The 27,416-nt window shown below is 41.8% G+C and overlaps 1 protein-coding gene across 1 annotated transcript in view; it reads right to left on the bottom strand.

Moving 5' to 3' along the window:
• Nucleotides 1-3,265: 3,265 nt before the first annotated feature.
• The window catches only part of grin2da (glutamate receptor, ionotropic, N-methyl D-aspartate 2D, a), a 171,537-nt gene continuing 147,386 nt past the window's right edge, over nucleotides 3,266-27,416 (bottom strand). The window contains exons 17-19 of the mRNA XM_067611993.1: nucleotides 22,431-22,492; nucleotides 20,102-20,272; nucleotides 3,266-11,166 (exon numbers count right to left, since the gene is read on the bottom strand). Of these exons, the coding sequence (XP_067468094.1) occupies nucleotides 7,987-11,166; nucleotides 20,102-20,272; nucleotides 22,431-22,492 (3,413 nt within the window). The 3' untranslated portion in view covers nucleotides 3,266-7,986. The remainder of the gene's footprint in view (nucleotides 11,167-20,101; nucleotides 20,273-22,430; nucleotides 22,493-27,416) is intronic.

Genomic DNA, 27,416 nt, shown 5'->3' with positions numbered 1-27,416 from the left:
GATTGGAAGGGTGATGGAGAAACAACAGGCCATCATGCCATCTACTGGGAAAGACCAATCCCTGGAGAGACTTGCCCTTTGTTATCTTGTCCACTGGGTTAGTGGAGGAATTAACATAATGTCAGGTATGCTGAGAGGTGAAGTCCTGGATTTCAGCCACTCTGGTGCCGACAAATACTTTATATCTACAGGAGCCTGATTTGATCCAGTGCAAAATGATGGTGGAGTATGACCACAGGGCAGTTTTTTCTGTGGGCAATATTAATATCTTGTGTAGTAAGTCAGCAACCTGGGCTCCAGTCAGGGCTGCACTGAGCTCCAGTCTGGGTATAGATAACTGGTGCTTAGGAGTCACTCTAGAATGGGCCGACATGTATCTTCCCATTGTTATCCTCTGAGTGAAGATATGCTACAGAGCCATAAGCGTGCTCTGAGGCATCACAGAAGATGTGAATTTGGTATCTACCATCACTGGAGTGGTAGCACCTGGGCAGGGTTATTTTGGGAAGGTCTTGGAAGTTCTGCTTCTCAGCAGTTCCATTCTTGTAGTGAGGTGTTTGGGAGTAAAGTGTCATCCCAGCAATGCTCTTTGTCCCACAGGTGCTGGATGAGGTAGCCAACTGGCTAGTTATTGACCAACTTCTTTATCAAAACAATGTTTGTTTGGCTGCACTGTAAACAGAAACACCAGTTGTCCTTCTGTTGTATTTCAGCTGCCAAAGGAGTATTTGCTGCTCCCAGAAATGTGAGACCTGTAGAATTGAACCACACTTTCTGTTACCACTAGTGACCACAGGTGATGCCAAATCAGGACTGAAATCTTAAAGATTATACCTTTTTAGGTAATATTTTTATACATCTAATACCGTATCAACTCCTTTTCAGTGGTATATTGTTTATTGTTTTCTGCATCCAGTAAATTATGTAGATGTATGATAATTTATATTTAAATGAGACCTTACCATGTTAACCTGATTAAAAAAAGGTTACATATATGTAAATTTTCTCTATGTGTATGTCACTAATCATCCACTAAGGTCAGCAGTGAATGCATTATCACATGTTGGCATTAACTGTATGTGCAGTTTAAAATGACTGTCACACACGTCCATTAAGCAGTTTAACACTGACTCTCGTAAATGTGACACTGAGTGCTTCTGTGAAAAAGCTCCATCCTGGTGCACTATAACCCTGACATTTCACTACCCTTCACATAAGGAGGTATTGAGTTGCAGGTTTCATGTAGATGCACATGTACGCAGGTATACACCCCAGGAGAGACATTAAGAGGAGACATTAATCAAACCCTACACATATAAGACAGTAAAAATACAGTGTGCTGCCTTTTATAGTGTGTCTGTTGTAAAAACTCATTCAGAGTCAACATGTTTGAACCCCTGAACCTGCCGTTTAATGATAGGACTGTAAAACAGAAGGTAGAGGGAGTATTAGAAGGTAATTCGTGCTGTGTGAGAGAGACAGTGTGTTTGTGTGTGGCGAATTATATGTCCGCAATATGTTTGAGTGAAGGAGAGCAAGAGAAAGAAAGAAAGAAAATGTCTGTATATGTGTGTGAGATTTATCCGTATCGGCAGTGTTCCTAATACAGGCAGCGCTCAGTGGTGGCCTATTGTTGGCAAAAATGACAACCGGCTCTATCTTGCCCTGCAGACAGCACAAAAACTAAGCACTGTCTCCTCTCACTTTCTTTCCTAACTTCTTTTCTTTTCTTTTTCTGTCTCTTTTCAGTCCTTATTCTATCAGTGTCACTGTCTTTAAACTGGCTATTCCCTTTTTTTCTCTCCACCTCCTCTCTCTGTCACTTGCTCGCTCTTCTTTATCTTACTTACTCTTTCCTGGCTTTTGGTTCGCTCGTTTCCAATTACTCTGTCTTCTTTAGCAGCCTGAGCTTTAGTCTCCCTCTATTTCCTCTTGATTTTCAGCCTTATCATTTCTTTACCTAGCATTACAATGATATATGAAGACACAGTAGCAGTAGTTCCTACATGTTTTGATTATTTAACTTCTCGCTGCTTTTTAAGTATGATATTGGTAATGTTGGATGTTAAAGCCACTGTAAAGGTAAATCCTAAAATGCGGTGTAAGTGTAAAAGTGTAATAAACTCAGCAAACTGACTGTAATGTCAGTTACACAGAAATAAGTTTGGTAACACAATCCACAATAGGCTGCTGGTCATACCAGACCACGTTAAGGAGAGTGGACTGAACTGAGTCTTTTATTGCTCATTTGTAGAGGGAAGAATGTGTCATTTCTTCTTTCACAAGTTACAAAGTTTTAAAGCTCATTAAGAATATTTTTATTGGGTGTATCTTTAAATACACTAATTAGCTTCTGCACTGTCTTATGCTTGTTGATTTTGTTGCTTTTGTTTGTCATTGTGACGTCAGATTGCCTTATTTTTGCATTTCTTAACTATAATATAATTTGTTTTCAAATATCTTGCCAAAGGACTTGAAAACTGTGTGTATGTGTTATAAATAAATTAAATGAAAAGAGGTTCATTATCACTAATGAAGCCATAGATTCAGTGTTTTAATTCCTGTCATTGGACCTAAAAAAACCTTTGACAAGTATTTTAATGATGACGATGTGATGATGTTTTTCTCGAGTGTGTGGCTTTACAGATTGAAATTGGTGAAAAAGGACTAAAAAGTGAAGGACAGCTTTTATTTTGGCCCCTGTGTATTATGGCTTGGTCGCAGAATTTATCATAGAAACCAAAAAATCAACTTTGACACTCAAATTTGTTGACAAATTCCAAACTGTCTTGACAGCATTGACCTTCAGGTGAACAGAGATCCTGAGAGAGATGTGACATGGTCTCCATTCAGTTGTAAGCCAGTATGGATGGTAAAAAATATGCTTTTCTCTCTCTGTTTAAATTGTAATTTGGACATTGAACAATTTGGTACAATATAGTACAGTTTGTTGTTTGCTTTTGCTCACTTACAAGACATCTCCATTGGGAACAAACCAAAATGTGAGTGTATGTAAAATATAAACAAAAAACCCAACCTAGAGAGAGTTGGACCAATTATTACTATCATTTTATTCCTTTTTAATAAGAAACAAGGATTTGCTTTCATGACATTGTGTGTTGAATTCAGTAGTGATCAGTAGTTTCTTGTTTCCACTTGGCTCAAATGCAAAGATGCCTAACTCAAACATGTCCAAACTCTTTTTCCCACTCATCCAACCAGCAAAATAAAAGCCAGACATTTGTTTCAGTTCTTTATTAAAATCATCTTTTTATTTCTGTCCTGCTTGTAGCACAGCAGTATTGTCATTGTCCCCACTGGTGGCAGATGTGGCTGAAGCAGAGTGGAGGTACCACCCTCATTGTGTTTGTCTGTGTGTGTGTGTGTGTGTGTGTGTGTTTGTGTGTCTGTACTGATGTGAGTCTGAAAGTGTGTGCATAATGTGTGTTTATGTGTGTGTGTGTGAGGTGCTGACAATAAAGTGTAGCACAACTAGCCATCATACCATACAGTCAATCAATACAGCTGTATTAATACAAGGCCTTGAGACATTGTTCAGAGGTGTACAGGCAGAAACTGTGGATGTGTTTCCACTGCAGGCTAAACTGGGCTTGCCAGGGCTCAGGGCCAGTAAATGCTTCAAATATTTCTGAATGCAGCGTTGAAAATTGATTTACCTTCAAATATACTGACTTATCATGTATCATAAGTTGGCCAGGAGAAGGGATCTCCTATTTCAGGCAGTGGTGTTTCCATGTTCTACCCAATAATGTGTGCAGGATCATAGTTAATCATTGCGGAATCCTTCCTTGCTAGCAAAAAGTGGGAACACTGACTTTTTTTGTTGTTTGAAGATGTGATTATAAAAAGAAAGCCCTGGTTTTGCCATTTTTGGCCTTAGTGGAAACCACACTAATGAGCAGACTTAGCCCTGCCCCTGACATAATGTGTCATATTAGCTTTACCAGTTTTGTAAAATTAAGAAAGAAACAGTGTGTTTGTAGTGTATAATTCTTTTTTTTTTTCTCTTTTGTTTTACAGCACAGCAGCTTGGCAGAACAACACACTATGTACGTATATCAAAGTCCTTATATATACCGTATAGGTTGGTTGGCAGGGTTAGCTGTGCATGTTTTTGTATAGTAATACAGCTACTAAGAGATGCAAAAAAAGCCTGTGCTGCTCGCTACGTTGTGTTTCAAAGAGGTCACCTCACTGTACACTGTGGTATAAATTCCAGGGTCTGATGTAAACCCGAAACAGGGTCGAGAATGTGGCCCCCACACAAGTGAGAGTTGTGGTAAAAGCTGCTGTATCCATAAAAGATTTAATTAGTCGTTAATCTGTAGCCCAAACCAAAAATAAAGGCCCCTCTAGGTAGACAAACACACGCCACCACTGCTACAGTGACACGGTCATAAGACACTCGCGCACCCCTCCACGTTGTCACTTTGTTGAAATCCTAGGGTTAGCTACGGTAGATAGCTAATGGAGGCGGATGGTTGGTCTTAAGTGAGCAAAAACACAGTTACATACTGGTCTCTGTTTTCGCTGGGGTGTAGGGTGCTGGGCAGGAGGTTTGAGACAAGGAGAGACAGACAATTAGACAAAAAAGACATATTCATTGAGATAATACTGTAAATTTAGTAGACAAACTTATATAACATAGATCTTAGAGTCTTGAAATATACTATCATATATATTTAGATAGGCTATTTTTTTTTAGATGAAATAAATATATCCACAGATACTCTTCTTTTTTAAAAACAGACCAGCTTTACAATTGCAGACACTCACCAACACAATGGATAGACATGAGGAAAAAGAGGTGAGGGGAAAGAAGGAAAGATTGGTGGCTCATTTCTCTGAAGAAACACCCCAGCTGTGCATTCACACCGCTAGAAAGCTGCAGTGCTGCACTAATGTTCAATTACCTGTTTATGCCAACTCACTGATGTCGTAGTGTTTCAGCAACATGTCCGACACACAGCGAGCCAAATGAGATCAAATGGTTTACCTGCAGCCAGTTTTTAATTGGCAAAAAGTAAGCTGATTTCAGCTTGTTTCTCAGGTGAAAGAGATGTGTATTTGAGGCTGACTTGAGTTGCTTGCAGTGTGAATGCACAGAAACATGTAACACTTTCTCCACGCTTTTCCTGGTTTCAGTGATATTTGAAAGCTTGATTGATTGCTGATTGTAATAAGCAAAGCACTGAACTGTCTCTAATTGGATTTAATACAGCCTTTTTGAGGAAAGTAAACTGATAATTCGAACTAAAGAATTTCCTGTTGTCAGTGAATATGAGGGAATATATGTGTTTTTAACACATAATATTTCTATTATTATTGTGATGGACTGATGGACAAACAATAACCCCAAATATCAAGATGCTAAACAACAATTTTCTATAACGCTACCCACCACCAAAAAATATATATATACTATACATATATCTATATATATAAAGTATATATATATGATATATATATATATAGATAGATTTTTTTTCTTAAAGAAAGGCAGAACAAACTCTACACAACAAGTTTATGTTAAAAAACTTAAGTACTCTTTTTGTTCTCTTCTGCTGAAGTAAATTATGGCTCAGATGCAGTTCCAGACAAACAACATGAGCTGACCAGACAGTTATGGGAAAGATGGCTCAGGCATTATGACCAACTGAAAAACACAAACGGCGTTGTGCCAGTGGCTCTTGCCTCTCCATTAAAACTCCGCTGATGTCCACTGTCCTGATGCTAAATTCTAATGTTGATGGATATAACTGGCTCTAGCCAAGTGCTTGACATCGGAGTGTAACTGCTGGTGTCAGCTTGCTCATGGATTAAAAAGCTATAGCTCTTGGTTACTCATTTACAAGGTGAGAAATACTTTTAAAAAATCGCACAGGAGGTGCTACTGTGTCTTTCATACACTATCACTCAGATCCAGCACTTATTTAAAACCATCTCATCCGCTAGCTAGCATCCAACATAGGCACAGTCTCTTTGACATCAAAACGGCACTCGCACTAGATCTAATTTGGCACCAATCAAAATCCTCCTGATAGGCTACTGTCTTGGTAGCATGAGGCTAACCCCAGGTTGATTAAAATACATACCTTCATACTCATACTCCACACAAAACATATGGCAGGAGCAATTAGCATAAGGCTATAAGTATATACTATCCCTGCAACAATCTGTCACCTTGTACACAAAACTGTGTAGCACCACCTAGCATGTTAGACACATATTTCCTGCTTAGTAGCAAGCAAACCTGGGTTGATTCGTTTCAGTTTTCTAAAATGTTTGCTGTATTCTAGCCATGGTGTCAATTGGACCACTTGCAGGAGAAAGCAAACAGAAAGATGAAATCATTTTAAAACTGGAAACCATTGCAGATCTCACCCCTCAGCAACTACTGTTGACTCCCTGCAAGGTTAGCATACGGTTGCTTATGTCAGGCTGCGTCAACGATGACCTGAATTCAACTCTGTTCCTATCTCTTCAATTAGTCGCAAATGCTAACCGTTAGAAATGCTACAATTTCCATCTTCAAGTGTCTTAATTGTTGTTGCAGCGCACTTGTTGGTGGCTGACTTTACATTCAGTCAGATACAGGGAGGGAACAGACACTGCTTCTACTGTCATAGTTAGGTAGTTGAGAGAACGTTTCATGTGCACCCAAGCTTGAGTAGTATGGCACAGTGCTTACATTGTATTACACTTAATACATGTCTTGATATATATAGAACACCATCAATAACAACAACAACATCAACAACAACACAGAAGTAAAGTAAATGTTTCAAAATATAAAATAGGAACATGAACATAATGTGAATAATGTATTGCTCAAGAAAGAGAATCGATGAATTGACTTGTTTGAGTTTGTGTGTCTGCGGGTGTATGTGTGCATGTATATGTGTATATTTGCAAGATGGTGGAATACTCTGCGAGATAAAAGGAAACACAGCATCTAACGTACAGATTGATGTCGAGCTCTGCTTAAGTTTGGCACTCAGCTTTTCATTAAGCCAGTAGAATATCAGTCACAGTTGACTTACCCTGTTGTCAAGAATACAAACACAGAAAAGCACAGACGCACAGAATAATCACATCAAGGAGAGGAGCCAAGAGGGGAGGACAGGAGAGGAGATGAGGAGAAAATAGACACGTGAATAAGGTGGAAAAGAAAGTAGAAAGCAGAGAAAATTAGAAAGAGAAAGGGGGAAGAAGATGTGAGAAGAGAGAAGAAAGGGGGAAAAAGATAGGAAAGAACAAAAGAGAAGAGAACAAGAGAGGTTTCATGGATAACACAGAGAAGACAAGGTGGTTATCACCCTCCTCTCCCTCTAAACAAGAGGGTATTGATCATACACAACAAAGGTGCCTCTGGCGGGCGTCACAGTTCTGCGGGGGTGTAAACAGTTTGTTAAGGAAAAAGGAAAATAGGGGTAAGCAATTTGTTTAAGGGAAAAAAATAAGAAAACTGTTCTGTGTTAAAGGCTTCCAAGAGCAGCAGGCATACAGTACTACAAAGTTCCTGAGCCCTCAGTAAGCATTAAGAATCCTCTGAATACAAACTACTGCTCTGCCTCAACATCCAAAGCCCTTTACTGTCTATAGCAAAGGAGTCTCCTTCAGTTGTACCACTTTGAATGTCTGATTTGCTTTTAGTGTATTGGTTAACCCAGTTCAGAATGCAAGTTGTTGCTGTAGGTTGTAGTCTTTCACATACTGAGAGGAATGAAAGGAAACAACAGTCAACACAAGATTGCTCCTGTTTTCCTTTGACTTACCCCTACTGGATTTGTTTGGCTTTCTGGTTTGTTTGTTTGTGCAGAACTTTAGGAAAGGGCTCAGTGCGTATACTGTACTGGCTTGGCTGTACAGCCATGTTTGCTGCCGGGCAGAATCAGATCCAAATCACCTGCTTAGTGTCAGCCTTGCAGGACTCTCTTATGATGCTTGATACATTGTTGAACTTCAGACCTCACTCTCCACACTGGAGAAATGGGCTGAGCCTCTTCGCGAGCAGAGGCTTTTGGCTTTTAGGGGTAAGTGAGGGGACTGAGGAAACCTCTGGGGCTGGGGTACAGAGCGCAATCTCTGGTACTGCAGTTTGGCACTTGCCGAAGCCATGGAGGGCTGGGGTGCCCCTGGTGTGGATGAGACCACAGACGGAGAGGACACAGAAGAGGAAGAGGTAGGGGGAGGAACGTGGATGGGATGAGATGAGGATGGAGGAGCTGGAAGGGCAGGAAGCGGGGGTGGCAAATTAGGTATGAGGGCTGAAGGTGGGGATGGTAGCCTTCCTCGATCTCGATCCCTATCTGTTCTCTGTGTCCGCTGCTGGATACTAAGGTTTGACTGGCTGCCAGATTTGGATGGATTCTGTGAGCGATCCTGTTTGGAGGAGGATGAGGAGTCATGTTTAGGCTTTAGGGGACCACCAAAACTCTGGCAGTGGTGGTACAGCTCTTCCTGGCTTCGTGAGGTTATGCGGGCCCATTTGGCGGAATGGGGGTGCGGATGGTGTCGGGGGGAATGACAGGAGGAACAAGCTGTGTGCCCTCTCCCCTTGTCCTTTGACTTACGTTTACTCTTCTTCTCATCCTGAATGTGGAGTTTGTCCACTGACCAGTATCGTCGAGGAGGTGGTGGCGTGAGAGGAGGCGGGGGCCATTGCGATCCTGATCCCCATCCTCTTTCTCCTCCATCTCCTCTTCCTCCACCACCTCCACTAGATCCCCATCCACTTTCTCCTGTCCCCCACCTCTCTCCTCTCTCCAGGAATAGGTCATCTCTACTGTTGATGCTGCCCGCTTTATCCCTGGAGGGGTAGGTGCTAAAAAACCAACCTCCCCCTCCGATCCCTCCCACCGCCCTGCCTTCGTGATCTTCCCAGTACCTCTCAAACTTCCCAAACTCTCCCGAAGAACCGTCATCATCAGAATATATCCCAGCTACCTTATCACGTTCCCTCTCCTCATCTGACATTGTCCTTCCTCCTCCACGCCTCTTACCACGCTCTGCTTTCCTCCTCTCCTGCTCAGAATCTTCTTCGTCATCTTCTACTTCGGACCCCCACTCGTGGAAGGACAACCCCTCCTTGGAGTGCATCTCACCTCTCCCGTTCCGTCCCAGCAATGGCTTCCTCTCTCCTTCCATTCCTACAGTATCCCTGTCTGAGCTTTTACTCTTCCTCCTTTTAGAGGAGACAGGCAACAAGGGCAGGAAAGCGGATGGAATGTTGTCTGAGGATGGGTTGCCCCCTCCCCAGAACTTGACAGATGTCGAAGGCTTACTGCTTGAGCTGTGATAGTGCTTGCTGTTCCTTCGCCTATGGTGTCTTTCCTTCCCTCTGCTGTCTTCCCCATCATCCCTCTCTTTCTCTTCTCTTTCCTTCCTCTCATCATCACCTGGGATGTTCCATCCATAGCTTCTGATTGAGCTCTCACTCTTTTTCCGAAAGGACTCTCGCCTCAGGGGTGGGTATGACGGGTAGTCTGGTGTCCCTGATTTGGCTTCCTCTCTTTTATCAGCATCTCCTCCCTCCTGCTCTGACCTCTTCCGCTCTCTCTTCCTCATCTTATCATCTTTCTTTCTCTTCTTCTTTGCTTTGCGCCTCTTTCGCTCCCTTTCTCTCTCCCTCTCTTCCCTCTTCTTCTTTTTTCGGCCCTTCTTCCTCCTCTTCCTCTCATGCTCCCTCTCTTTGTGGTGCCTCTTCTCCTCTCTACCCACTCCTCCATCTCCCCGACCTGTCGTCCCTCCCCTCCCTCGTTCTCTGTCACCCCACGATGCCCACCACTCCTGTAATTGGGCCAGCTGGCTGCCTGTCCTCTCTCTACCATAATCTCTCTGAGGGCGTGGCTTCCGAGGCGGGACGGGTGGAGGTGGCGGGCTGCATGGCAGTGATCGCGATGACATGCGGCGAGAACGAATCTTTCGCCGTGACCCCAAAAGGAGGCTGGACTCCTCTGTGAGCAGATCTGACTCATAGTCGTCATCCACCATAAAATCCCGGTCGCCTGCTCGATACCGGAAACTCAGCGAGGAGTTGTAGGAGCTGTCACTGGAGCAGGAAGAGGGGGAATTTGACCGAGAGAGTGAGACAGAGGATGAAGAAGAGGATGAGGACGACGTTGAGGAAGAGGAAGAGGACGACGCACTGGAGCAGGTGGAGTAGAAACGGCATGGGGACGACGGAGTCGTAGGGGTGTGTGTTGGGGAGGAAAGGGGGACAGGCAGAGGAGGAGGTGGAGGAGGACGTCGCCCTCTCCTCCCACCTCCATCGCTTGCTCCATATCTGCCACCTCCTCGCCTCCCCAGAGGGAGTATATTCTCATACAGGGGACCTCCTGAGCCCTTTCTCCTTGTCTGAGCTAGGCTTCCTCGTCGCCAGAAGGGAGGCCTTCGTGGTGAAGACGGGATTGGTGGAGGAGGCTTAGAGATTAAGTGCGCTGGGCCTTGTTGGGGGCCTTTGGGAGGCAGTCGTGGCATCCCTGAGGCTTTGGGGCCTCGAGGATTAGCTTTGGGAGTCTGTTGTGGGCCTCCTGCCTGTTGGTCTGAGTTAGCTCCTAGCCCCTCTGGATCTATAGGACCATAGTAGCGCTTATACTCATCTAGCCCAGTGTCACCTCCTCCCCCTGCTCCACTTGCAACTCCTCCTTGCAGCTTCCAGTGTTGTCCAAGGTTCTGCTGATATTGCTGCTGGGCCTGGAGTTCAGTGATCCCGCCTGCTATTCCCCCGACACCCACGCCTGTACTACTGCCTGCACTCATGACTTTCTCTGGCTTTGCCCAATTCCAGCGATCGACCACAGCCAGTCGGCGATCATGGCGAGGCAAAAAGGTTGAGCAGGGCATGGGGCCTTCAAGTAGGGGGCTATTTGAGGGTCCCAGAGCCATTGCTGAATGTCCCGTAGTTGGTGGAGATCCAGGTAGCATGGTGGTATAGGTCTGCCCTTGTTGCTGTTTTTGGTGGTGCTTCTGCTGCTGTTGCTGCTGCACCATGGCAATGGCAGTTGTGTTGTTTACTGTGGCTGTAACAAGGTGTTGTTGGGGTGCAGCAGGCATGGTGGTTACGGTGTGGTACTGGGGCAAAGAGCTTTTGCTGCCTCCTGGTGCTGTCTCATCCTCAAACTGGCAGCAACTGTACATCCCCTGGGTGGAAAGATAAAAGACAGATTGTAATTAGACCAGCAGGCTGCCAAGAATGATAAGGAGGCACTGTGTGTTTATGTGTCAGAGACAGGGAGACACAGAAAGAGAGAGAGAGACATACATCTCCACTTCCACAGGAAATCAGGGAACCTACAGGACACCTGTGAATTGACATCTACAGTACACGTACCATATTGAAGTTCTCTTCAGAAAACGTTGAATGCATGATATACAGCACATACAGCTCATTGTTTTAGCTTTTATGGGTTTTATGTCTGCAGACACTAGTTGTTATGATACCTACAAAAATTCACTGATAGTTGAGTAACAGTTTACATGTCCTGCTCTACATTCATAGGTGATAGGAATGGAGAGGAAGTACAGATTAGCTGGTCATTATACACTAGAGTCCATCAAAATAAGTAAGTTAAAAAAAAACAACAGAGACACAGTTAACTACAGCATGTTTGAGCTACGAATGGTATTTTAAAATATGATTTTCACCTAGATTGTTGTTACATGTTACCCTTTCATTTAAAACAGTGAGAATTAGCAACTGAGAAACAACTTTATTGTCAGTCTTTTTCCCTAAAATGTCTAAAAACACCTGGATTCATCTGGTCCAGGGAAAGAGATTGTGGTTATGGCATTATACGACAGATCCTAACAATAACCCAACATTATAACTAGCTTTATTTTCTATTGGCATGTCTTGATAACAAACAGCATGTGTGCCACAGACAGTCACTACAGCTGCATATTTTGTTTCTGTTAAATAGCTGCTATAAATACCTTGCAGAGGAATCAGTTAAACCTGTGACAGGTTGTTGCATCAAGACAGATTTTAAACTTGTCTGGGCTACAACTTATGTATTTTTATTCATCCTATACCCACCCTATTTCCCTTTATTCAGCGCTTTGTATAACTACTGAGTTACTTCATTGGCTCAACACGATTCACAAAAACAGATTCTATTTTGAAAAAGAAAATGATCAATCTTTATTCTCTCTCTCAACACGCTGTGAAATTGCTCTAGGTGGTTTCCCTCAACCTCGGGTTCACTGTGTCACCGCATCTCCAGTAAAGGCAGACAACAGCGCGAACTGACCATTAAATATTAATGAGTTTTGGAGAAACTTTGGACTGAGTTTACCAAGGCTCTGTGAGTGTCAATTTCCACACTATCAAACCAAACAAAGCTTTCAGCAAACAAAGCATCACTCAGCTTTAACAGGACCAGGTTTTCTCCAAATGCACGGTGAAAAACAATTGTAGAGAGAAGTATCTGTAAGGAATATACAGCTTCTGGAGATGAGTCAAAACAATGGGAGAGAGCCAAAGCAACAAAACCTATTTTGTCATTTTGCAAATGAAACAAATGGGTGACAGATGCTGCATTTTAAGAGAATCACCTTTTCTCTGAGCTGCCAGCATGCTTCCTTAACTGAAACAGATTGCACCATGTGTCCTCTTTCCGTCTTTTCCCAGAGCACAAAAGCATCTAGATTAAAATATGCAGGCTTTTTTTTTTGTTTTGTTTTAACTATAGTAAAAACAATTACGTGGCAGCAGGGAGTCAAAATAGATCTGACTCTAGTCCCTATAACTTTAGCTAAACATTGTTGACTTCAAACCTCTTCTTTAGTGTTCACGAAGAGTCAAGTGACATCTGTGATTAGTCAAATCCTAAAAAACTTATTTTCTTTAACAAGTGCCAGCGGTGAGATTATTTCACCCTGTTTCCAATAGAAATTAAATTCTTTTAAAGAAAATAAGACTTAAAAGACAACATTACAGATACAAATGATCTGAAAGGAGGATTTTTGAAATGAAAAAGTTGAATATGAGTATCAGCCTCATGATGCAGAAGGAACTGATCTTATCAGTCATGTTAAATTGTATATTTTGCAGTCATTTCCTGTAGTCATAGACATATCAGGACGCTCATTTTCATGTGTCTAGGTGCTGTTATCTGTTGCCACTTGAGCTCAAACACGATTGTTCTCACTCGGTTTTAATGAACGACTCCAAACGTGTTTGGTGGCAACACTCTTTAAATCACGATTCTGTCTTTTTCCATCTCAGTAGCAATATTCAACAATGCTTGATATGAATAAAACATGAAATCAAATAGTCTGGAATATGTGTTAATTACTAGTTCCTCATGACATCTTTTTACGTTTCAGAGCCCAAGCAGAATCTATCAATTATAAAATCGTGTCAGATGAGCAACTCTATCTCTACTGCACCCGGGTGCTCTTTCTTTCCTACCTTTATATATTTACACCTCACTGTAGATAGATGACACTCAATTAGCAATAACAAGGAGGGCTATGTAAATAACAAAGACTCTATTATTCCTCATTCATGAAGATAATTCGTAATATCCATCGATATCTGTCACATCTTAATGACAAAATATGTGGGGCCTCCTGTAAATCTCTGTTCCCCGCTGGGACACAAATCTGATGGAGAGACTGTAATAATGGCCCTTCCAGACACATGAATCAACAGTCCCAGTGGCAGAAGTGCTATCACAGTCCCCAGAGCATGGGGCGCAACACACTGTGAAATTGAAACTTGGGTGAGTCACTGATTGGGTTAAAGCAAGCCACAGAGGCCAGCTGCAGAGGCTTTAAAGCAAGCACATGATACAGCTTGGGTAGATAGACACTAACTGGTCTTGGGAGTGCCCTTTGCATGGATATGATGATTTTATTCTCAGAATGAGGAATGCTACAGATAAGAGTTGAGTTCGCTCATGCAAGAAAATATATTGGTACGCTCTGAATGTATGAAGACAGGTGAAATTGCACTCCAAAGGGTCTGCAGGGAAGACCGTCAGGGAATATCTGCGTGGCTATCAGAGACTGCAAGGGGACACAATGGCTCTTCACCCACATGGTCAATATATATTATCAGTAAAATAGTAGAGCGTGTTCAGTAAATGGCACTTCAGCCATATATCAGTACATACACAGCACCTAGAGGTCTATCACCCAACTCAAGCCTGATGGAATCTGATAGGCTCCACAAACTCAGGACAGGTTCATGTGCATGTTCAGATTGGGTTTGGGACAAAATAAAGGTTAAAGTAAAAATTACTTTCAAGCGTTTCAAGATTTATCTATAAACTTTAAGAATTTTTGTCACTGTGTTCTTCATACATAGACGAAATGTACTGAGTTGCTTTTGATTTATAAAGCAGTTGTCCTCTGCTTTATTATTATAAAGATGAGTGCATTGCATCGAGGTTACTACTACTCACTGTTGAATCACTTGTTATGTAATGCTTCATGATGAATTGGGTGATAACTTATGGCAGCAAGACTGCGAACAGAGAGAGAGAAGAGGCAATTTAAGCCTCTTTCACACATAATTCCTGGTAAATTACTGGGATAACCTTTAAGGCACTGCTAGTGATTTTCACTATTCACTCATGCAGCCACATTCAGGAACATTTCCATCTTGCGCCTTTTCACACATGCCATGGCAATGCCGGAATAGATGGGGCAAGGGGTTGTGGGGGGGGGCGTAGGTTAATGTGTGTATAGCGAGCGTGGTCGAGAGAGAGAGAGAGAGAGCAGGTGTGTAACCGTGGCTGCCAGATCAGAGCAGAGAGTGTGTAATTAGCAGTATAATGTTAGCTGTGAACGTCAGTGCAATGTGTGTACAGTTTAGGCTATTTGTCAGTGAGTAAATGCTCCAACTGTAGTTACATTTAGAGATGTTTCTGGTGGAACAGCATGTCCACCCGCTGAGTCCCGTTAATCTGCAAGAGTGATGAGTGAATTTTAAATCCTTAATTACAAAACAGTTTGCCGTCTCTTTTCCACGGATCTGACACCCCACATCTCTGTTCTCCATATGCCTGCTCACCAAAACTTTGCTCTGCGCTCCATAAGTGTAGTTAATGTTATGGATATGATTTGAATTTTGATATTATAGATAACTTTAAGATAATAATGTTAAACAGAACATGATACTGTGATATTGTTGCACCAAGCTCAGACACACAGACTTTTAAAAGGGAGCTTGAATAGAGGAGAGATTGCTATTTTTTGTGTTGTGTTTAAATATTTTAAATAAAAGTTCACACTCTTTTGTGAATGTTTCTTCACGTAACTAACTGTACTGCTTTCATAAAGCCATATCGATTATTCAAAGCTCTGTCAGACTGAAGATTTTGAATAATCACTTAAAGCGTGGCCGAGTGTCTGATGGAGCTTTGAATAATCGATATGGCTTTATGAAAGCAATACTGTTAAAGTTACACAAATAAACATTTACAATAGAGTGTGAACATTTTATTTAAAATATTTAAACATTCACAAAATAGCGATGTGTCCTCTATTCAGTGGAGTCTTGTGATTGGTTCACTCGTTCCACGTGAAAGCGTCTTTCTTCAGACGGACGTAACCCTTCCCTGCAACGTTACTGCTTTCACTCACAACACAGCTGTACCAGCATTTTTGCCAGAAATGTGACTAGGTCTTGAGGTGGGCAATTGGTGGTATAGTTTTCCCTGAATATCAATGCCTGCTTCTATTCACATGTGACCTCACGCAGGAAATGTTGCTTTGGATGCAAAGCAAGAGTATCAAGTGTTTTGATGTTAAAATATTGACTTGGGCTTATTTGTCTGTGCTGACAAATGTTGCTAGCTGTCTAACTTTGGCCTGACTTGGGTCTGAATGAATTGGTCCAGGGTGGGCTCAGGCCTCTGTAGGACTAATAACCCTCGCAGTGACCACCACACATTAACTGTACACATCCATACATCACCTGAGCAGAATGTCCCATTTTCTGTATTGTTTTTGTTTCTGATATTGTTTTGTTTCTGTATGGGATGATTTGAATGTTTGATTAGCATGGATCAAGTGACATCTTTTTATTCACCAACTATGTAAATTTGTCTTTCTGTTCTCTATAGATATTTTAAATTGTATCCAATTAACTTGCAAACTTGCAGTCAATTTTAAAGTTGCACTTGATGTCATACACACATTAAGCTAGATGTTCACCATCAATTTTTTTTTTTATCAATTTAACTCTCATTTACTCTTTGTACTATTTGCCTTTCTGTCTTGATTCTTGATCACTGCAATCCCTTTGGATCTACCTCTTTCTTCTGTTTTATCTGTTTGTGCTAGAGCACAGAAAATAGTCTTTATAGAGAATTTACTCAGTATTTACTTAGACTCAAGCTGCAACTATCACAACTTGAGGCTTAAGCCAGTGTGGAAGTATCATAAAGTGCAATGCCATTGACAGTCACTAGATGCTGGCTACAAAAAGCCCTTGCTCCAAGTGACTCCTATTCAGAAAGTGTCAACTTCTCTCCAGAAATACTAAGTCAATCATTTTTTTTTGACAAGTAATTATGATCTCAATCGCTAAATTCAGGCCCTGTAATAAGTGTGCTGGTGGTCATTTTGGGAATTATTGCTCCGTTAATAAGATTTGAAGACTTATGGTAGCTTTGATGTCTGCCGTGTGGGCGCTGATGACAGCTGTGATTGACAGTCGGCTCACCTGCTGCCCTCCCCGGCTCTAGGACTCGCACTGTCGAGTCTGACTATTGTCACAATGTTTCTGTGAGTTTAATGTTACTGGATTACAGTACCTGACCTGTTAGTATAATTTAGCTAAAGTAGCTAACATTAGTCCAAGCTTACATTAGCTTGGGTCCGAGGTAGGTTGGCTGTAAACAGAAAAAATGGTGGGCTTCAAACTGGATCCAGTGCAAACCAGTGGGTGACGTCACACCTCATTACGTCCATCTTTATATACAGTCTATGCCTTGACAAGACTTTAAAGATTTCCAATATGTTGGAAGCATATGCCATATCTGTAATGCTTTGTTCTTTCCCTCCATTTTTATACTGCAAATAAATTATCCATTTTCTCTGCTTTGTCAGAGAGGAGGAGGTAATAAATCACAATCTTTTTTTGTCACTTCAGCATGGTGGTGTCACCCTTACAACCACAGGTACTTACACACCAAGCATTCCATCACAGTGTCCTCTGACAAACAAGAATATCTCCCCAGAGCTCTATGAAGCCCATTTCCCACTTCAACAGTCTCCACTCCCCTCCACCTCGCCTCCATCCTCCCTCCTCCTTTTTGTCCCTGCCATTTCTATGCCTCCTTCACCTCCCTCTGGCCTCCCTCCAACACCTGCTATATACCGCTACCTCTGCCATCGAAAGCCCCCGCTGTCTCCTCAGTTGGCTCTGCTCTCTTATCTCAAAGTTTCCCTCCAATACCTTCCCACTTCTTCTAACTTTCCCTCCCCTATCACACTATTCATCTCTTTCACATCCCTTTTCTTGATACCTCTTCTTCTTCATTCTTTTCTTTCCAGTCTTCCCTCATTACTAAACTATTTCCCTCCAACCCCTGTAAGTCTTTGTCAGGGCCTGTAAATAATTTCCATGACCCCAGGCTGGACTGAACTTACAAGAACTGCCTTGACTCTATAAGAAAATAGCTGTGCAATAGCTAAGTGATCACTCTGCCCTGGACCCCTCGGGCTCCCTTAGGTATGAAGCCAAGGATAAATACCATTGATGTTTCTCTTCTTGGCTCCATGTCTTTGTCCCAGAGTGCCAGAAACAAGTACCAATATTGAGTGGCACCTACTTTTGTGCAATCTGTATCTTAATAATGTTTTAGGGACCTTTCTCACCTACCTCATTTGGTCCAGACTTTCAGACTTTTCAGTTTGATCCAAACCTTCCCTGGACCACGTTCCAGACCAAACAGCTGAACCTTGGTCCAATGAAAAAAAGTGTCTCGGTCCAGATCAAACTGAACCATGGTTTGGTTTGTTTCTAGTGTGAGAACATTTTTTGGATGGTTCAGACTTTCAGACCAATTACAGGAAGTTCCTGGCAGGCTATAAAAAGGCAGAACTGTAAAAAGTAAAAATGAGACCAAGTTTTTAATTGAAATATGGTCTGATGACATTATAAAAAAGTTAGCTGGAGAAAATTCATAAAAATGCTGACACTTTCCAGTTATTTCAGAGAGGATAAGAGAGACAGGATATGAGAGGACGGGAGAGCAATGCCACCTGAAGATAAAGAAACTGTAGTATATATAGTATAATAATATAATACAGTCATTCATTTTTCTCCATTAATTCAAATGGCGATGGAAGTCAACCTGCTGAATTGACAACATGCCTACGTCAGACACACGCCTGTCTACAAACCAGTCAATGTCAAGTATAGGGAGACGCAGCCCACGTAGGTGATGACGACAGGATGTAGGTATGTCATGTAAAGTTCTTTAGTGCACTCACATAATTGCAATGTATGCAAATGTACACAATGTAACAAAAACATGAACCTTGGTTTGGACTTTCAGGTGTGAAAAGGCCCTTAAAAAAACTGTTAACCTTCCTTCATCTATATCTCTATTTTCCTGAATGAAGTGGACTTAATGCCTGGAATCAGTAAGCCATCCTTAATTTTTTCACTTGGTCAGTCTCTTCCATGTAGAGGGCAGGGAGTTGTAATGGTTTCTACACTTTTCAGGCTATCATAGCATCTGCTTCGGCATAAATCATTTATCAATACCCCTCAAGTACTGTATCATGTCACTGCAGCTTTCTTCACTGATTAGTTATCCCCTCTCAGGTTGAGTATGTGCAAATCAGCGAGATCAGCTGCTGGAGTATCTGGTTGTTTTTTTTTAAACTCTCATGCCTAGTAGTGCCTTTCATTTCCTTTGGTTCTCTCACCACCTGGCAGGACTTTTGATTTATTTGTTTTTATATCTCTTGCAGGTTGTATTCTTGCTGTTGGTTAAAATGTGTCTCTGTTGGTTTCATCTGTCTTGAGGATATGTATATTTTAGATAAATAACTGCAGACCACTTCATAAGGAGATGCATTCTAGGCAATTGTTATACAAAAGCATCCATTTCTCGAAGTCACATATGTCCTAATTTACAATCCTGCCGTCCAGGATCGACCCCAAAGCAGAAGGAGTTTCACAAACCCAAGGCAGAACCTCTCAGTCCCTATATTCCCTCATGTAATCTCAGATCACAGGATGCAGGCTACCTAACCACCCCAAGGATTACCAAGCAATCCATCGGCGGCATTTTCATCCTGAGCTCCACTACTGTAGAATTATTTTCCACAGTCGACCAGAGAGGCAAACACCACTGAGACCTTTAAATCAAGATCTAAGACAATCTATTTTCACTCGCCTACAGTTTAATAATTAATCCCTGTACTTTCCTTAATTCTGGTTTCTGTTCTGTCTTGAATTTTTATTGTATTTTATTGTACTGTGTTTTCATGCGTTACAGTCTATCTGTAATTACTTACTTACTGTTTTGTTTCCTCTGGAGAGGTCTGTTCAGAGACAGTACATTATGGTGCGGTGGTGGTGTGTCCCAACATCAATTATTTGCTGAATGTACATGTCACTGTTGGTTTCACAATGGCATCTGTTTTGGTTGATATGCAGATGACAAACAATTCTACATTTCTACACCCAAGTTAATTGCATGTCAGAGAGAAATGGACGAAACAGAGGTTATGGTTGTTGGGAAGAAGCCAAAAGTGAGACCATTTAATAATTTAAATGTTTCTTTTGTTTGTCTTGTCTCTTATTTTTTCCTTTCGGATTTTGTTATTAATGTCTCAACAGTTTTGCCATGTTTACTTTCATTGTTTGTTAGTCACACTGAATTGCACCTTCTTGCATGAAATATATGTAGATTAGACTACACAACTTTGTTGTTGATGGGGCTGAATGTGTCTCTGACCACCTTTTATGGTTGTTTATATAATCCAATCTAGAAATACATGTTTTGTCTGTTTTATTTGCTGATATGTTACCCAATTATAACCCAATAAACCAGGATGCTTGTTGGGGTAAGATGTAAAGGGTATCTTTGCCACCCTCTCTCACCCTGCTAAGAGCCAGGAGGAAGTCCATCCCACCAGATCGCTTCACACAGTGCCGTAGTTTCCAGTACACAAGATGCTCCCAGGCAAAAACCAGGAGGCTGAGACCCATGGCCACCAGAAGCATGTAGAAGACCCCTGCCATGTTGTCTATGTCCAGCTTACTGCTCATCACCTGGAGAAAGGAGGGAAGGCGAGGAATGGGAAAGGTTATGGGAGGTGAGAGGAGACAGAAGGGATGAAAGGGGAAAGTAAAAGGCATAAGAGGTAAAAGGAAAGCATATGAAAAGGGAGTGGAGAAAGGAGGAGGGAGAGTGTATTTATTACTAACGAGGGCCAATTTGTCTCCCAGACAGCAGATAAAAAGTTAATTACAACCAGCAGTACAATAGAGAATCCTTTGCTGTCACTGGATGTCAGAGCACCCATCTGTGATATTTTAGAGCCGCTGCACTCACAATACTGATGCAAAGATCAAAACATGTCAGTCACCACTAAATATCTGGTTAGCATTTAACAAAGAGGTTTTCAGGCAATTTAATTTATTCAGTTTCACAGCTCTCGTCTGCAAACAGCCTTCATTCACTGATGAATCAATAATTATTAAGGCTTTATATCAAAGATTTGGGTTCACATGGGGGCATTCACACCTTACATGCTTGCAGATATTTATTCAGGAGTGTTTACAGCTTTAGTTTGGGCTGTTTAGCCAACTGAGAACAATATAATTTGAACTTCGATGGCACAGAGAGACTATAAACTAAACCAATGACAGGGAATAACACTTAAATGCAGGGAGACATTCTTGTGTATGCGGAACAAAATAAATTGAAGGCAAGAACGCAGAAGGGATTGATAATCACAGTCAGCTGTTTTAGACATGTGTTCCTAACAGGTGCGGACAAATCTTGAAAGACCCTTTTCACGGTCGACATTTTGACTTGCCAAAACAGGAAAAGTACAGGTGTAAATGATAACACTGACAATTATTCCATTCTGTTAAGTGTCCCAGTAAGCCATGTCAGTGAGCATGCACAATACCAGAGCCCCAGAACTGACTCACCTAAATGCAATGCAGCTATAATTATGTTATTAATTCCACCTGCTTTGACTAGTCAAAATGTCTCCTGTGAAAAGAGTCTATCCTGGCGGCAAGATGATAGGCAACCAATCTGTCCAAGAAACAAAACATGTTTGGCTTCATGTAAATTTCGCTTGGCTATTTTTGTTTGCTTATTATTTAGCAGTGGACACTGAAATGAAATGCAAAAAATGCTAAAACAGGGAGCTTTACTCAGTCTAAAGCAACCAAATCAAACTATAGGAATAATTGCACAGCATGATTGTAAGATTCGTAACTCGGGAAAGTCTTTTAGTCTTTAACAACCTAACATGTGGTTCAACCCCTTCTTTTTTCTTTTCTCTTTCTTTAAGTAGTTTAAAGGTTGGAACACTGCCTGACAGTCTCATATATACAGCAGCATATAATTCAGGAGAATGTTGTCGAAAATAATATACAACTAAGGTAATAAGGGCCTGAAAAAGTGGGTTTATAGATGTAACTCTTATTTTAAAGTCTCTGTTTTCAATACACAGCAGGTTTTTGAAGAATAAACAGTCTGAGAAGACATAGACGTTATATGGGGTGTGCATATTAAAGGAATACTTCAGATTATTTAAAGTGGGGGTTGTATGAGGTAGTTATCCTTAGTCAGTGTATTACCTGCAGTATATCTGGGTTGGCACACTCCCAGTTTGGAGACGCAGGAAGAAGTACTGGTATAGAAGCTAAGCAATGTACTGCTGTGGACGGGGCCAGCAGCAAACTGTATTTTAGCTACAGATTACAGCTATAGATTTTCTTAGGTGGGCCTTTTTTTAGGTGGCTAAAATACATTTTGCTGTTGGCCCCGTCCACAGCGGTACATTGCTTAGCTTCCGTGCCAGTACTCCTGTCTGCTTCTCCAAACTGGGAGTGTGCTGACTCAAATATACTGCAAGTAATACACTGACTATGGATAACTACCTCATACAACCTCACTTCAAAATATCCGAACTATCTCTTTAATAGGATGACACTGGAAACTTGAGTTTGTCCATGGTGATTGGTTGTGGTGATACCTGGCTACCAAAGAGAACTGGCGTGTTACTAAGGAAATGCTTGTGTCTGCTCTGGGGCTCTCACTAGGATTAACTCCATGTATCAGCTCACTTGAAAATCTTACTGAGTACCTAATCAGCATTTAGGTTTGATTGGTTTTAGTTTATTCTGAAAACAGCATGGAGGTTGACTGTGTCCCAAGCTGATGAAGAAAAGGTGTAAGACTTCATACCTCGATCTTATCGTTGTGGCAGATACCCGACAGCCAGAGACGCTCCAACATATCGATCTCATCTGTAAGAAGAAAAGGTGGGGGGAGAACAAGAAGGTCAAAAATAGGGGAAGATGAGAGAAAATGAAATAAGATGAGACAGATGGAAGAGAAAAGAAGGTTCAAGGTTCAGAGGAAAGAGAATGAGTAAGATAGCGGGGAAGAAGAATGGGCAAAAAAGGCATGAGAGGAAGATAAGGTGAGCAAATGGGAAGGAAGATGAGGAATTAGGGAAGGAAGATACACTAGGGGAGAAAGACCTACAGTAGAACAGTAGAGGAGAAAATAAAAGAGAAAAACATTTCAAAAAAGGGAATTACCACCCCTTTGTTCTGAGAACAAGGTGTTTGATCACCAGAGGGAAAGGGAAGAAGCAAGAGAAGGAAATAGCTGGAGAGAGTAGAAGGAGAAGGAAAAGGAATGAAGTCTATTGTGTTAGACAGAGGAGGGACAGATGATGAAATGCAGCATGGGAGAGAGAAATGTGTGGAAGAGTGAAACCTTATTTGTATGATGTTAAAAGGAGGTGAGAGAAAATTTAGACTGATTATAGAGAGCAAACCGGGGAAAGATAACGTACAGAAAGGATAAAGTAGATACATTTCTGTGACCAAGGTGCTCGGTATTACAGCAATTAATAAAGTCCAACAAAAAGGTGGATTCGTGTTACAAATTAGAAGCATAGAAATATGAAAGGAAAGAGGAAAGGCTAAGAAAATGGGAGAGGAAAAAGCAGCAAAAAGGATGAATTAAGAGGCCATTTGCAGAGGAAGTTATGCGAAGAGAAACTGGGAATTACATTACAGACAGTGGGTGGAAGAGAGAGGAGCCCTTTGAAGCGGGTTGTGAAATAGCCTGGCGTCTGAGGCGGGCACACCGAGGGCAGAGTGACGCGACAGCGCATGGGAGATGAAAGTGGGGGGGGGGGGGATGCTCGCAAACATTACTGCTCAAACTGTCAGCGGTGCACACACATATACACATGAAATACACACTTGGAGCCTCGGCGTAATGGGACTCTCAGCGCTAGCCATTAATGCGTTAATCAAAAAGAATGAGGCGGTGCGAAGGAAAAGTAGGATCAAATGTAGAGAGAGACTTATGTAGACAGATGTGCACCGACCCGGTCACGCAGGACTTTCGAAAACTAGCAAACGCACTTTTATGCACACATGCTGAAGATGTCCCAGTCAAAGGAGGTCCCAATTCCCAATGCTTGCAATATTAATTGACCTCCGGGTTAATTAACACAGTTTGGAAACCCCTCCGTAAAGCCCTGTAAGGATTAGACCACCAAGACTTGGCCGTGTTGACTGAAACGTCAAATCCGCTAAAAACAAAACGCAAATCTCCCTCCAACATGTATCGCTGTGTACCACATTTCGCTTCCCCCCCAACAGTCATGTTGTGGGAATTCAAACATTCCTTGACAGCTGAATTAAGCCGGGCTCAACTCGATCGACCCTGCCTCCTCTCACCCAGGCTCCCCACACAGATCCTGACAATAGATGTTAATACGCATGTTCATTCCGTGTGCGGCTTGCTCACATAATATAATTCGAGTTTCAAAGAGTGCTCAGCTGATTTCTCTCTCCCTGTCCGGCTCTCCGCCTCTCCCCCTTTATCTCCCTGTAAATACGTTAATCATGGCAGTCAGTAGCGCATAAAGCTGCTCTTTGAGAGGAATCTTCTCCACAAAGAGCTGACAGACAGGCAGAATTTCAGCTGTATCCTCTCTCACCTGCTTTGAGGGAGGGAAATGCCACAGAGCAGAGAGAGAGAGAGAGGGGGAATCATCTGCACGAATGAAAAGAGCAGACGTGCAAACAGAAAAGAGTAAAAGCTGGAGCTTAAAATACATTTCATGTTTCATTCTGTTGATTTTCGACAGTTTAGTCGTGATTTGGGAACAATTCAAGTTGATTCAGTTCTATTCTAACCCTGTGAAAGTGCCTGTCTCCCTTTAATAGCTTTAAATTGGTCAGCAGTGAGGATTTAAGACCTGACAATCTTCAGTCCTCTCAGTGATATTATAAAACATACATCCTCTATCCAATCTGTACAAAAAATACATTAAGGGGGAGATTATTACAACCTGGAAGCAGTTTTATAGATTTCGTATCCTAACCAGACACCAGAAGCACCGCAGTCAGATCTTTTCAATGCAAAGGAGAAATTTTTATACTCTGAGCTTCTTATTCTGTCCCTAAAGTGCAACACACATCGGCCATCACAGAGCATTGCATCATCTGAGACCCAGAACACACACCAAACACAGACAGAAATTAAGATCCAGTAGTCTGGATGTGTCAATCTGTTTTGAAGAGCTGTCAGATTGAAACTACAAAAAAAGGAAATGGTCTACGACATACAGACGGGAGACAAATTAAAGGAGAAACCTGAATAGATGTGTGGAGAAACATAACGACTGCAGATGATCCCACACAGGTGCACTGCATGGTACAATCAAGCAATTAACATCCAATCATATACTCTGTGGCATGTGTAAAAATGCTGAGCAGCACCGGTTGAGTCTGATTTTGTATCAAGAATGGCAAGAGGAAAAGATCTGAGTGACTTTGAAAGAAGGTTCATTTTTGGGGCACGAATGGCAGGAGCTTCAGTTACAAAGACTCCTCAACTGGCTGGTGTTTCAATAGGAACAGTGACTAAAGTGACATCTGTACTTAGATCTATGGGAAAGACATCAGTAAATAGGATTATAGTCGACAATGCACATTTGATAACCATGACGCTTGTGCATTGGTGCGATATGTAAGGAAAAACAGAGGAGAAACTCTTCCTCAGGTGACTGAGAATGTCACTGCAGGACGTGATCAGACTGTCAGCAAGAACAGTCCGTCGACAATTATATAGAGAGGGATGTTATAGTACGGTTGCAGTGCATAAACCCCTCATTACAAAGATGAATGCACATTTGAGAGTTCAGTGGTGCAAAAAGCATAGGCGCCGGTCTACAGAGATGTGGACAAAAGTGATACGGTCAGATGAGTCATCCTTCACCTTATTCATGACAAGTGGGCGAGGGCATGTGTGGCTGAATGCTTAATCCCTATAGGAAGGGATCTGGTGGCTCTGTTATGCTATGGGGGGCATTATGCTGGCATGGTTCGGGTCGACTTGTCGCCTTTAGAGGGAAGGGTCACTGCAAATCAATACAAATCATATCCTATGATGAAACATTTCTATCCTGATGGGAGTGGTCTCTTCCAGGACGACAGTGCTTCCATCCATAGGGCACGAGGGGTCACTGAATGGTTTGATGAGTATGAAAATGATAAGAATCATATGCTATGGCCTTCACAGTCACCAGATCTCAACCCAAGTGAACACCAATGGAAGATTTTGGACTGACGTGTTAGACAGCGCCATCATCAAAACACCAAATGAGGGAATATCTTTTGGAAGAACGGTGTTCATCCCTCCAGAAGAGTTCAGACTTGTAGAATCAAAGCCAGGTGCATTGACGCTGTTCTGGTGGTGGTCCAACACCTTACTAAGACACTTTATGTTGGTTTTTCCTTTAATTTGTCCCCCTGTCTGTACATCAAGACACCCCTGTGGTGTGTGGTCTTAAATAGAAAACAATTTGTGTGGGTGTTGCCCTTAAGGTCGAACCCAGACACCCAAAGAAACATACAGTGCCTTTGATGCATGAATCCACAATCTCATTTTTAGACTGTCCTCACTAGAACATAAAAAAATATTTGTTCAAACACTTAAAATGACCTATGTGTACGTTCTTGTGACGGTGACCTCTTCTGCTCATTTGACTAATGACTGTCCTCTCTAGGAAAGTAGCAAGCATAGCGTGACATTGTTTTATGTCTGTAAAAGCCTCTAATAAGGATCAGTGTGATGATCTCTCATAACCTTATATATATTGATTAACCAAGACCTTGCCCTCAGGCTCAACATCCTCTTCACCATGACAGCTTGGTACAGTGTCCATGTTTTCACAAAGTTAAATATAAAACCAGATGAAGAAAATTAGATAGATTGTTCAATTTCTAAATATTTTATTGCTAAATATAAACACTTAAATTGAACCTCAGGCTGACATGATGCAGGCTAAGAATAAAACCACGATACTAAATAAACAACCCAAAATAAAATTAAAGTTTCAACATTAAATCCATCTCCCCAGCTACACAAACAAACGGGAGAAAAATATGAGGAAATAAAATGGCAGCTGTCACCCACAGATCCTCCAGGCAAAATGTTCCGGCAGGAGTTATGATACAAAACAAATAATGAACTAATGAATAGATTTAACAGCACAAAACTGCAGCTCCTCTGACAGTTAACTGCAAATAACACACAAGAGAGTTTTGGGCTACTTGTGCATGAACTCACTCAGATACCTGAACTCCTTCATAGGGGGCAGCAACAAGTTTCCTACCTGAAGGGGGGCGATGCACTATTTTCCAGCAGAGTACTGATCAATCATACCAATGACTTTATTCCTACCACACTTGGCTGACTGGGCGATGAAACTAAAAGAACTTCATCATCATCAAAAAGCCGCAGACATGATCCTGAACTTACAAACTATTTTCAACAACGGAACTTTATTTTCCACTACGGGTTTCTTCTCCATTTTAAATCATGTAACACCAATTCAAAGCATTTTGTATCAAGCAAGATACACGATCTGCAAATGTTAGGAATGATTGGTACATGCTTTTACTTTATTGAAGAATGTCTTCCTGTATAAAGGAAACAGAAGCCAGCTATCAAGGCAGCAGGAAAACATGGAGGAAGTGTTGAGTTTGCAACAACAACAACAACAAATTAAAACAGATCAGAGCAAAGGGAGACATCTAGATAAAATCTATCGGGAATGTTTTCATTCTCTATAATGGAAACGGAAGCCAGCTTGTTAAAACAAAAACATTGTTTTGGTCCGGTCCTTTTTCATTTTTT

This window comes from Thunnus thynnus, chromosome 15 (genome assembly GCF_963924715.1).
Source record: "Thunnus thynnus chromosome 15, fThuThy2.1, whole genome shotgun sequence".
NCBI lineage: Eukaryota > Metazoa > Chordata > Actinopteri > Scombriformes > Scombridae > Thunnus > Thunnus thynnus.
Note: the sequence above shows the minus strand (reverse complement) of the source record. Positions and strands in the feature narration are given on the sequence as shown.